General features: G+C 50.1%; 1 protein-coding gene across 3 annotated transcripts in view; it reads right to left on the bottom strand.

Moving 5' to 3' along the window:
- Positions 1 to 12,351, bottom strand: part of CEMIP (cell migration inducing hyaluronidase 1) — a 173,703-nt gene that overhangs the window by 47,031 nt on the left and 114,321 nt on the right. For all 3 annotated transcript variants that reach the window (XM_074399935.1, XM_074399936.1, XM_003921681.4), the window contains 2 exons: positions 9,647 to 9,779; positions 8,713 to 8,904 (listed from right to left, as the gene is read on the bottom strand). In XM_074399935.1, coding sequence (XP_074256036.1) covers positions 8,713 to 8,904; positions 9,647 to 9,779 — 325 coding nt within the window. The remainder of the gene's footprint in view (positions 1 to 8,712; positions 8,905 to 9,646; positions 9,780 to 12,351) is intronic.

Genomic DNA, 12,351 nt, shown 5'->3' with positions numbered 1-12,351 from the left:
AGAGTCTCCACCAGACTCTGTACTGAGCTCCCACCATCCCCCGTCCTCCCTCTGGCCTCAGAGGAGAGGATGCTCCCTCCGCTCGTGCACTGACCCCCAGGCCATCCCTTTCCCTATCCTTAAGACCCTGGACTCCCTCCGCTAGCAGTTTCATTTCTTCCTTCGTTTGGGCTCCTTATATTCTGCCTTCAAACTTCTCTAGACCTCCCGATCCTTAAAAAACTAACATACAAAAGACCTTTTCCAGTTCTGCTACCTGTCCTAGCAATTGCCCGTCTCTGTCCCGCCGTAACCGGAGTCCCCGATCTTGTGATCTACCTCTAACCCCTCCGTTTTCTCTCCACTCCCCGCCTCCCACCACTCCACACAATCTCTTGCCAAATGCAGGCCCTTCCTCCCCGCTCTGTGCAGAAAATGCATCTCAAGAATGGTGCAGGGTGATGAGAGTTCAAACTTTAGAACTGCCTTTGATTTATAGCCCCAAATCCTGCCTCCACAGCAATCCCACATGCTTTTATGGAAGAAGGAGATCTTAGGCGAGCTCTAAATTCATTTGGCTCGTCACCGAGGTTGCTGACCTGGCTTATGGATGCTTTCTCTTCCATTTGAGGATGAATTACAGACAGCAATAACCTCCTATGTGGATTCCCAGCCCGAAGCACACCACCTCACCTCTTGGCTTTCACTATGATCTTCACTGAGCAATGGGGCCGCGGCCTCAGCCCCCAGACTCAGCCAGTGTCCACATGTGAAGGCCACAGTTATAATTAGCCCCGAGCAACACCCACCACGGTGGCATTGCCCTGCTGTCTCCTCCGCAGGAAGAGCCGACGCTTGTGTCTCCCTCCACCTGCGGCAGCTTTCTCCCCTTTGTCCCTCAAGGTCCAGCTTGTTTCTCCTTCTCAGTGATGTCCCCTCTGACCACAGTCAGCATTAGCCGTTCCTTCTGGGAGTTCCCACAGTGCTTGGCAGAGCTGAGAAACCAGGCCAAGCCTCCACACCTCCAGGACGCTCATCCTCTGCCTTCCAACCATCCCTCACAGCACATGTATCCTGGTGCTCTGGGTACTTCTCTCAGCTTGCCAACTTCCACCTTAGAACACGGTGTCCAGGGCCTGGGTGTGGCACCTCGCGCCTGTAATCCCAGCACTTTGGGGGACCAAGGTGGGCGGATCACGAAGTCAGGAGATTGAGACCATTCTGGCTAACACTGTGAAACCCTATCTCTACTGAAAACACAAAAAATTAGCTAGGCATGGTGGCACATGCCTGGAATCCCAGCTACTCGGGAGAATTGCTTGAACCTGGGATGTGGAGGTTGCAGTGAGCCGAGATCCCACCACTGCAGTCCAGCCTGGGGGACAGAGCAAGACTCCATCTCAAAAAAAAAAAATGGGGGTGTCCATTCAGGAAGAACATGAATCAGAGGCTTCTGCTTCGGCTCTTGTAGGTGGCCAGAGAGCCTCCCCAGGGATCCAGTTTTGATAGTGGTAAGATAGTGTGATGGGGGACTGTGACTCTGGGGCCAGGCTGTGAGGGTCAGGTTCTAACTCAGCTCACAGCTGGAAGTCCCTGAGTGTATTATTTAAGCTCCTGGAACCTCAGGCTCTTCATCTGTAAAACGCAGATAATAACAGCACATACTTCGAAAGGGGGCTGTGATTGTTAAATGAATGAATCCATGCGATGTGCTTGGAAATGGAGCCCCTGGCACATGGGAGGAGGCCAGTGTAACAGAACTGACACCTGCAGCTGTCACTGGCACCATCCCCAAGGCTCCCACCGCTGGCTTCACACCTGTGATGACGGGAGTTGGTAGATGGCCAATTTGGCATCTTTCTTTGTCCCGTGGGGGAAGCTGGGCAGGGTGGAGGAGTGGCTGTCAGGTAGCGGGAGGCACTGGGCTTATCAGACTGCTGTGAGTCAAGGAAATATAAGTCGGGCTGGGAGCTGCAAGCATGTTTTGGTCCCATAGCCGCCTCCCCGGCTGTGGAGCTTCCTATCAAGACCTTGTACAAGACCTGGCCGTGGCTGTTAGCTGTGGCAGCCACTTTATCTGTCCTGCTGCTGCCTTCGCTGGCCACTCCCAGGCAGCTATCCGAGAGACGAGGGACACTGTGTGCCTGACTCCCCCACGCCCCATCCTGCCTCAGAATTCTCCCACTGAGCCTCCACCCCTCCCGTCCTCCTCAAAGCCCTGATACAGGAAGCCCCACCAGGGAAAAGCAGACGTGGCCAAATCAGCCTTGTCTCAAATAATCCAGAGGTGCTTGAGCACCCAGGTGAAGGGGAAGGGGCCTGGGAAGCAGGGAGCTCTGCACGGTTGCCCTACCCAGGCCTGCAGATGCTGACCGTCTCTTGTCTTTACTCTGCAAGTGTCCGGGTTCCACAGCCCCCAGGACCCTCTCTACAGGGTACACAGGGTGCTAGGCACCCTGCGGTCAAGACAACAACATCGAGGACCTTCCAGTGGAAGGAGCCAGAGTGTGCTCTTGGAGCTCAGACCTAGCAGGACTCCAGGAGTCTGGTGGACGGGAACGGGGGGGGTCATCATCTTCAGGTGGAGACGCTGGGAACAAGGGTCCTTACGGAGGGAGGCTGAAGCGGGACAGGCAGCCTTGGAGCCAGATGGCTCTGACTTAGCATCCTGGCTCAGCTGTTGACTTGCTTGGCCTAGTATCACTGCCGCCCACTACAACTTCCAGTGATGAAGGAAATGCTCTATTCTGGGTTATCCAAAAGGGTAGCGGGTAGTCACTGGTGGCTACTGGCCACATGAAACCCGGCTGCTGTGACTGAGGAATAGGCTTTTTTTGTTTTGAGGCAGAGTTTCACTTTTTTGCCCAGGCTGGAGTGCAATGGTGTGATCTCAGCTCACCACAACCTCCACCTCCCGGGTTCAAGGAATTCTCCTGCCTCGGCCTCCTGAGTAGCTGGGACTACAGGCATGTGCCACCACACCTAGCTAACTTTCTATTTTCAGTAGAGACTGGGTTTCACTGTGTTGGTCAGGCTGGTCTTGAACTCCCGACCTCAGGCGATCCGCCCACCTTGGCCTCCCAAAGTGCTGGGATTACAGGCGTGAGCCACCTCGCCCAGTCGGAATAAAATTTTAGACATTCAATTTCCATGAGCCTCAGTTTTCTCATTCGTATCATGAAGAAAATAGTAGCCCCTACTCTTTTGTGAAGAGTGAACAAGATGGTTTATGTGAAGTACTTGGAATATCAGAGAAAACTAAATTTGTGTTAATTCTAGCTAATGGCGGCATTCTTTAAAGATATGGGGGGGTGTTTACAGGCAAAGTGGGGTGGGTGATAAAGACAAGAGCTCAGAAAATCAAGGGAGGGGAGTTCCAATTGCCACACTGTGAGCTGTTGAGACTCATACTGTGGGTGACAAAATTTTGAAACATTTTTTAGATGATTCATGCATTTTCATTACTTCATTACTCCCATCTGTTTTCCGTCAGAAAGGCCTTAAGATGCAAACGTTCCTGTCGAATGGCATCCAGGAGCAGTGAGGAAGGAAGACCCAGGAAGGATGGTCCCCATGTGCAGCCAGCCTGGGGGAGAGAAGCCTAAGAGACAGCACAGGATTCGGGGGGCGCTCAGAGAAAAGTGAGAAGCGGGTAGAGTCCTTGATCTCTGTCGATGGGGAGATGGAGAGTCAGAGAATGGGCTTGGGGATGAACAGGATGAATCTGAGCCTCTCCAGGACAGACAGACACGACACACACACACGCACATACACACACACACACTCACACACATGCTCACACAGGCACCCCTACCTGGGGCTTTTCTGGCGCTGGTCACCAGGAGATGCTGTTTTCGTGGGGGCCCCACAGCTCCTGGGCGGAGCAAAGGAGGCGGCCGGTCTGAGCGGAATATGTTTAAGGGAGGGGAGGTGCGCTGGGGTGGGGCTGCCGGGGAAACACGGGCAGGCAGTGCTAAACCCAAAGGAAGTGGAGGGCGTTGAGGCAGGTGCAACTGCTCCGCTTATCCTCTCCCGCTGAGTACTCGGGGCCTGGAGCGGCCTCATGCATTCTGTTCAGCCTTCAGGGGCCCCCAGGAACAGCTGACCCTGGTGGTCAAACGTGATCGAGAGGAGCAGCTCTCCTGCAGGGACACCCCAACCGCACTATAGGCTGAGCCAGAAATGCTCTGACACACACAGACTCCCCGTCGTCAGGGCCACCCTCGGCACCACAGCTGCCTGGACGGGACCTGCTCACAGTGAGGTCTCCCGTGAAGCCCTCGGGGTGACCCAGCCTGGGGCGCAGACGGGGTCTGGTCTGAAGAAAGCCCGCTTGCCTCTCCCTGGAATGCCCTCCCCCGCTCCACGCAGGCAAGGGCTCACAGTCAGACTTTCACCCTCCTAAACAGCCCACATGCCACCCCAAACCCATGGACCAGCTCATAGTGAGCAGTGACATCGGCTCAGGTGGTCTGAATGCCACTCCTGCCAAGAGTCCAGGGGGACATCTGACCTCCCAGAGGCTTATTCACAATGCACTGTCCCTGGGTGACACACAGTCACTTCACCCTTGCGAAGACGCAAGGGTTTAACAATCATTAGGAATATGCTTCTCCTGGCACCCTCCTCTAGACGCAGCTCTAGACAGTGCTTCCTTGCCAGGGGAAATCCAGTGGGCTTCTACCCTCCAGTGACTTCCCTGTGCACTTTGAATAAAGCCCCAATTTGCGCCACGCCCCCCCCCTCTCCCTGAAGCCCCATGCAGCTTTCCCATTCTCCACGTTAGCTACTCTGGGCCTCTTGGTAGCTGGAACGCCCCATGCTCCCCTCAACATGACGTTCCCCTCTGGCGGTACTTCTCTTGAGGTAGCTTTTATGCTGTCTCGGCTCAAGTCGCTCACTCCTCTGGGAAGACGCCCATGCCTGTCGGTCTTTACCAAAGCTCCCTTTTCTATGCTCCCAGCACCTCCCATATTCCGCTTTGATGGCGGTTGTCACCGTTCTATTTTGGAATTCTATTTTGATTGGAACAAAACTTTGGTGGATATCTATCTTCACTGCTGGACTGCACGCTCCCTGAGGATAGGAAACACATCTACCTTGCTCACCGCAGCGTATGCAAGGCTGGCACATTGCCTGGCACATGTATGTGTTTTTTCTTTTTTTTTTGAGACAGTCTTGCTCTGTTACCCAGGCTGGAGTACAATGGCACTATCTCAGCTCACTGCAACATCCGCCTCCTGGGTTCAAGCGATTCTCCTGCCTCAGCCTCCTGAGCAGCTGGGACTACAGGCGCGCACCACCACGCCTGGCTAATTTTTGTATTTTTAGTAGAAACGGGTTTTCACCACGTTGGTCAGGATGGTCTCGATCTCTTGACCTCGTGATCCACCCGCCTCGGCCTCCCAAAGTGCTGGGATCACAGGCGTGAGCCACCGCGCTGGCCTATGTATGCTTTCTAATGGCTTAGTGAATAAATGATGAAATGCTCCTGCCCACCTCCTCGTGAAGAAAGGGCGGGCAAGGCCACCTGCCCAGCCTAAGGATGGAGGAAGCATGCGACATGCAGACTCACAGAGGTGGCATCCACACCTTGAGGCACTGGAGGCGTGCGGAGAAATAGCTGCAGGCCTACGACAGACCTCGGGTGTTCATTAATAATGATGACAGCTGGGTGTCCTGACTCATGCTTGTAATCCCAGCGCTTTGGGAGGCTGAGGAGGGAGGATCACTTGAGCCCAGGATTTTGAGAACAGCCTGGGCAATATAGTGAGACTCTGTCTCTACAAAATAATAATAATAATAGAAATAATTTGCTTTCCTGTCTCTGCAACACCCTCCACTTGCACGTCCCAAAAGAGCAGAATTGGTCAGCTACAAAAATGCTGTTAACCATGCCCCTTCCTCCTTTCCCATCTTTAAGCATAGTTGCCGAATCACGGCACCTAATAGTCATAATAAGAGCTAACATTCATTGAGCACTGTGTGCCAGGTAATATCGTCAGCACCTCACATACACAAACTCCTTTAACCCTCACCACAATCCCATGAAGTAGTCATAATCATTATCTCCATTTTTTTCTTTTTCTTTTTTTCTTTTTAGAGAGACGAAGTCTCACTCTTTTACCCAGGCTGGAGTGCGGTGGCACCATCTCGGCTCACTGCAACCTCCGCTTCCCGGGTTCTAGCAATTCTCCTCCCTCAGTCTCCCGAGTAGCTGGGGATAGCACGTCGCTATACCCAGCTAATTTTTTGTATTTTGCTAGAGACGGGGTTTCACTGTGTTGCCCAGGCTGGTCTCAGACTCCTGAGCTCAGGCAATCCACCCATCTCGGCCTCTCAAAGTGCTAGGATTACAGGCGTGATTTTACAGATCACAGGAAGCTGAGATAAAGATTACGTAACTGTCTAAGGTCATATAGCAAATAACTGCATTCCTGGAACCTAAATCCCAGATGTCTGGTTCCAAAGCCCGTGTTCTGTATTCTATTCTGCCTTTGCCAAACAAAACCCAAACCAAAAATGTCTTCTTCAAAGTATCCTCATAGAATGTGACCAACAGCATTTCCCCAACTACTATTAGGAGTTCAACTGCAAGTAGCCACACAGAGCATCTTTGCATAAAACTGTTCCCAGCATGGCTGCTCACATGGTCATGAATATCTTTCTTATGAAAACCTCTGCGGCAAATTCCTCAGAGCTAAGAGAAGGTTGACCCTCTTGGTCTTCTAGGCTCCTTGTCTCCTTCCTTTCAGTGGATAATGATAGTTAAGTAATTCATGAAGTTTCTTTCTTTGCTCTGGCTGCCAGGAAGCTCAGAGATAAAGCTTATTGTCTATTTTAGTATCTTCTGCTCTCCTGCTAAGCTCGGTCACCTCCCTCTCTGCTTTCCCTGAATTTATTCTCCTTCTATCTTTTTTTCCCTGGGTGCCAGATTTACTTGGACTTGCGTTTATGGTAAGATACCACAAAACCTTTCGCAAATAATGTAGGGGTTCAAACATTGTCATTTAAAAAAGCAGACTCTGTTACTTTGTTCTGGGAAGGAACAAATGTCTAGTCATCTCAACCTCTACCCACAAGCTGCTGCTTCATTCCCTCTCTTTAGCTACACTCGCCAAATGACCATCTCCCTCCAAAGCATGTAAGCCTTCTTTTTCAGGTTCTGAGGTGTATGATGGGCACCCCGGCATCACAGCTGCAGTGTTTGTGGACTGCCTCTGCCACAGGACCTCTAGGGTCCCCTTCCCCCATGAATCAGATAAGGGAACTGAATTCCATCAATGTTCTCAGACTTTTTAAACTTTGCCTCCACAGATGCTTCCTCAAACACATCTCAGCCAGCCAAAAAGACTGTGTTGAATTTTGCGTTCCATGGGTTTCTTTCCAAATGGATAAGGCAAACATATTAAAAATGCTTTCTCAATCCATCCCAGTCCCACCGTAGCATGTGGTCTTTTTAATGCCCAGTGTTGATTCCCCTTTCTTCTGGTGATACATCCCAATTTTCCTTTGAGGAATGACCATTTATCCCTTTGATGCAGTCTTAGAAGAACTTTCAGTGAAGGTTCCTGCCTTTCCCAGCCAAAGGGTGAGTACACGAGCCACCAGTCCAAGTGGATGGTCTCTCCCTGGAAGGTGACTTTGGAGCACTATGTCCCAGGGCCTAAGCATGGTTCTTCTTCTTTTTTTTTTTTCCCTTTTTTTTTTTTTTTCTTTTCTTTTTTTAAGATAGGGTTTCTCCATGATGGCCAGGCTGGTCTTGAACTCCTGACCTCAGGTGATCCACCCACCTTGGCCTCCCAAACTGCTAGGATTACAGGTATGAGCCACCGCGCCTGGCCTCCTAAGCATGGTTCTTAAAGACGATGCCTTAAGGATGCATCCATTAGTTCCCACTACCCAGACCCCAGAGGCTACCTTGTTCTCTGCACGTTTGCAGGTTTTTCAGCTTCCCCTTTAGTTCTCCAAGTTGAATAGCCTCTCAATAAATTTCTGTTTTGCTTAAGATAGTCAAGTTGGATTCTGTTGCTTACAACCAAAGAACTCTAATCGAAACACAACTCCCCATACTAAGAATTGTTGATCTGGATTATATTTCAAGTCTCCTTTCACCTTTAACAATCTGGGATTCTAGTAACCTCACATAATATAAACTACAGGACATCTAAATCAAGATTTAGGAGAAGAAAAAGAAAAACCCCAAACCCCCAGACAGAAGAGATTAAAAGTTTTGTAGTCGATTGAATAATTGTCTAACAAATATTCACTTCCTCCCCCTCAAACTTAAAGAGAGATGTATATTTCCCTAGTCTGTGTTGCATTTTGCCATGCAATTTACTGCAGCCAATGGAATGTGAGTGCGAGAATGTGCCGTCTTTGAGCCTAGGCTTTAAGAGTTCTGTGTTTCGGCTCACCCCTAGGAGTTTGCAACCTCCCCCAGGAGATGAACATGTTTTGGGAAGAATGAGAGTCACATGGAAGTGACTCGAACCCAACTCTCAGCCTGGAGTCAAGCTCAGTCTAGAGAAGCTGAACTCTAGACAACCTGCAGATGCATGAGCAAAAAATAAAGGCTTGCCATGAGGCTCGAGATTTTTTTTTTTTTTTTTTGTTACGCAGCATCATTACAGCCATAGCTGACTGATACAGATTTGTCGTAACTTCAGTTTACTTTAAGCCTAACAGTTTTCAGAATCTCCCAGTCTAGGGAGGGATTAGTAAAAGGCCTACCTGCCACTTTGACCTGGTTGGGGGCGCAGGACCTGCAGGGAATCACCTGGAACTCTTCTGCCTGGTACATGGAGTAATCAGTACTTGCAATGACCAGGGTGTCTCCAGGCTTCCACGACTGTACATTGTCCTCCAGGTTCAGAATGGTGCTGTTCACATTGGTGTCAATGGTGACTGTGAGTTTGGGCCTCACTGCAACCCAAAACAGGAAAGACTGAGACAGAGCCCTTTGCCCTTGGCAAACGTCTGGCTACCTCTTTTTTCCCTTCCCCTCCCTAAATAAGTAAATGCCAGGTTTGCCTATCCAAAACCCAAATCACTAGCTTACTCCATCCCACTCTTGGTAAAGGTTTTTGAAGTCAACAAAAATCCTACCAGAAAAGAGCTATTCATTAGCTCCGGGCAGAGGAATTTTCCACTAACTTCTTAGCTGGAGTTAAATGTGGCGGCCTCACCCCACCCACTTTGCTAAAGATGTAAAACAAATGCAGTTCCTCTCAACTATTATTTTCGGTAGCCATAAACCTCTCCCTCTAAATTTTCATTCCTAATGACTGCCTTCTGGATGGCCAAGTGCCTCCGAGAACGACCCGACCATTTCCAATCTTTTCTAACAAGCACCTTTGGAACCGGGTTTAAAATAATAGCACCCAAAAAAGCAAAAGGCTGCGCCTCTCTGGAGTGGAGGATGGTTCTCTCCATCTGCACCCTGGCTGTCTTGGACCAGGCCCTTCCCCTTCCTGAAAGACTTATGGGCAGGGTGGGGTTCTGCTGTCTTCTGCCAACTCCAAGGCCCCTCCCACTGCTTCTGTGCCACAAAAGGATTCTCCTCTGGGAGCAGTTTCACTGAGATGTCTGGAGGTTGCCTGCGTAGCTGCCAGTTCAAGGAACCCAGCTGCAGCTGCACCTCCATCCCCGACAAGGGGCTGCTTACCAGGCTTCCCACAGAGGAACCTCACACGGTAGCTCCTGCAGGCTCGGCCCCGGTCGTAGCAAGCAAACCTATAATCTTGGCCTTTTTTGTAGACGACCTCGGTGCTGAGGTTAACTGCATCCATTGTAGTGGCCTGGGAATGGCACAGAAATTACAGAGCAAAGTCATTTTTTTTTTTTTTTTAACTCAAGAAGGAAGGTGATGATTCATGTTCTAAACATGTACTCAGAAGTCTAAAATTGTCCCTGCTGCAACGTTATTTACAATGGCCTGAGATGATTATCCCAGGGATCGCCCCCATCGGCTTTGTTATGAGAAAGACAGCCTAAAGTCTTGGAAGAGATAAATGTCTGGCCTGAGGTCCTACAGCACTCGATATCGAAACGAGGGATTTACTGCTTATGGCTGGGTGAGCACTTTACAGGGCCTTTAGAATAAGTAGGGGCTCTTTTAGGATCTGGGCTGACCACGTTTTACAACGCGTGCCACCACTGCAGCACCACGAACAGCGGCCAATGGTCCCCACGCGGATCCACATCCCATGGGGAAGAGTCTTTAAAAAATGCTCATGCCCAGGCCCCATCCTTGGAGTCTCAGATTTGATTGTGTCTGGGGTGTGGCATGGGCATCTGGATTTTTTTTTTTTTATCATTTAAAAATTTACTTCATTCTTTTTAAACTTTTATATTTTTTACGATTCTTTTTCTTTTAAAGAGACAGGGTCTCTCTATGTTGCCCAGGCTGGAGTGCAGTAGCTATTCACAGGCGCGATCCCACTACTGATCAGCACGGGAGTTTTGACCTGCTCCATTTCCAACCTGGGCCGGTTCACCCCTCCTTAGGCAACCTGGTGGTCCCCCGGCTCCTGGGAGGTCACCATATTGATGCTGAACTTAGTGCGGTCACCTGATCGGCATAGCGCACTACAGCCCAGAACTCCTGGGCTCAAGCGATCCTCCCACCTCAGCCTCCTGAGTAACTGGGACTACAGGCACGTGCCACTGTGCCTGGCGGGCATCTGGACTTTTAAAAGTTGCCCAGGTGATTCTAATGGGCACCAAAGTTTGATAACCACTTGCGTAGTTATAAAGCGAGACGTTTACCTCCATCATCTCATCTCATCTTCATAACAAAACTGTGAGGCTACTGTTACTTTTACAGATAAGGAAACTGATCCTCAGAGAGGTTCGGTCACTTACCTGGGATCACAAAGCCAGGTGGTGGCAGAGCTAAAACTTGAACCCAGACTTATGTAACTACAATGCAATACTTCTAAGCCCACCCACTCTTGCCCTAAGGCACTAGCCACCTACTGTCCTTTGTTCAAATGTCTGCCTCCTCCCACTACGTAGTGGGCTCTGGGAGGGCAAGGAGCAGGGTTTTGTCCCCCTGTCCCCAGCATTCAGCCCAGGGCCTGGCATAGAGTGAGGTCTTGGTGGATGAGGGCTGGCTGGTGAGCAGCCACAAGGCCAGGTGGAGAATTTAGGGAGCAATTCTCCTCCTTACCAGGAGGGCACGATCCCTGCCAGCTGGGGCCTGTCCCAGAGCCAGGGTGTGTCTGCATCCTGACTGTGACTGTCATTCAGAGACATACAATTTAGAGCAAGGCTGCAGCTGTTGTCATCTTTGGCATAGAGTCCAAAGGGACCAGACGGGGGTAATTAGGAAAGTACAGCCGATCAAAAACAAGAGGAAACTTTTTAGGAAACATTGTTCTGAACCCAGCAGATCCGTTATCTTTGGCTTAGAAGGAGAGCCATGTGGATGTGAGTTCAGCCACAATGAAAACTCAGCCATTTCCTGCAAAAAAACACACTCACACCCACTATCTCAGATGGTCTCTGCAACAGCCAGAGAGACAGGGTTGCAACCTTGCTTTTAGATGGAGGTCAACGCTGCTGCTCAGAGGGGTTCAGGTGTAAGCTCAAGGTCAGTTAAGGTAAGCCTCCTGACATGTTCCCCTGAGGCAAGCGTGTTCATCAGTGGGAGATGCCATGAGATTGAGAACCGAGCCTGAGAGCACCACAGAACAGGCTGGAGATCTCTCCAGGTGTGACATCCAACAGTAATTTCACGAGAGCATCGACCCAATTCTGCCGCTTTTCCTTTTTTCCTTTTTTGTTTTGTTTTTGTTTTTTTTGTGTGTGTTTTTTTGAGACGGAGTTTCACTGTTTCACTCTTGTTACCCAGGCTGGAGTGCAATGGCGCGATCTCGGCTCACCGCAACCTCTGCCTCCTGGGTTCAGGCAATTCTCCTGCCTCAGCCTCCTGAGTAGCTGGGATTACAGGCACGCGCCACCATGCCCAGCTAACTTTTTGTATTTTTAGTAGAGACGGGGTTTCACCATGTTGACCAGGATGGTCTCGATCTCTTGACCTCGTGATCCACCTGCCTCGGCCTCCCAAAGTGCTGCGATTACAGGCTTGAGCCACCGCGCCCGGCTCCCTTTTTTCCTTTTTCTATCCTAAAGAGTGACCTCAGTTTTGGAGAAGAGTAAAAAGGAATCCACCGTAATTCAGAGAAGCAGGTCTTTAAGTAGACTGAGTTTACCGTTATTTCTGATAATAATTAATAAAATAATCATCAATATGGTAACTAATAATACATTTATTTCATTTCATTGATTTATTGATTTGAGACAGGGTCTCACTCTGTCTCCCAGGCTGGAGAACAGTGGTACCATCTTGGCTCACTGCAACCTCGG

Source organism: Saimiri boliviensis, chromosome 5 (assembly GCF_048565385.1).
Source record: "Saimiri boliviensis isolate mSaiBol1 chromosome 5, mSaiBol1.pri, whole genome shotgun sequence".
Lineage (NCBI taxonomy): Eukaryota > Metazoa > Chordata > Mammalia > Primates > Cebidae > Saimiri > Saimiri boliviensis.
This window is presented reverse-complemented; position numbering and strand designations above follow the sequence as displayed.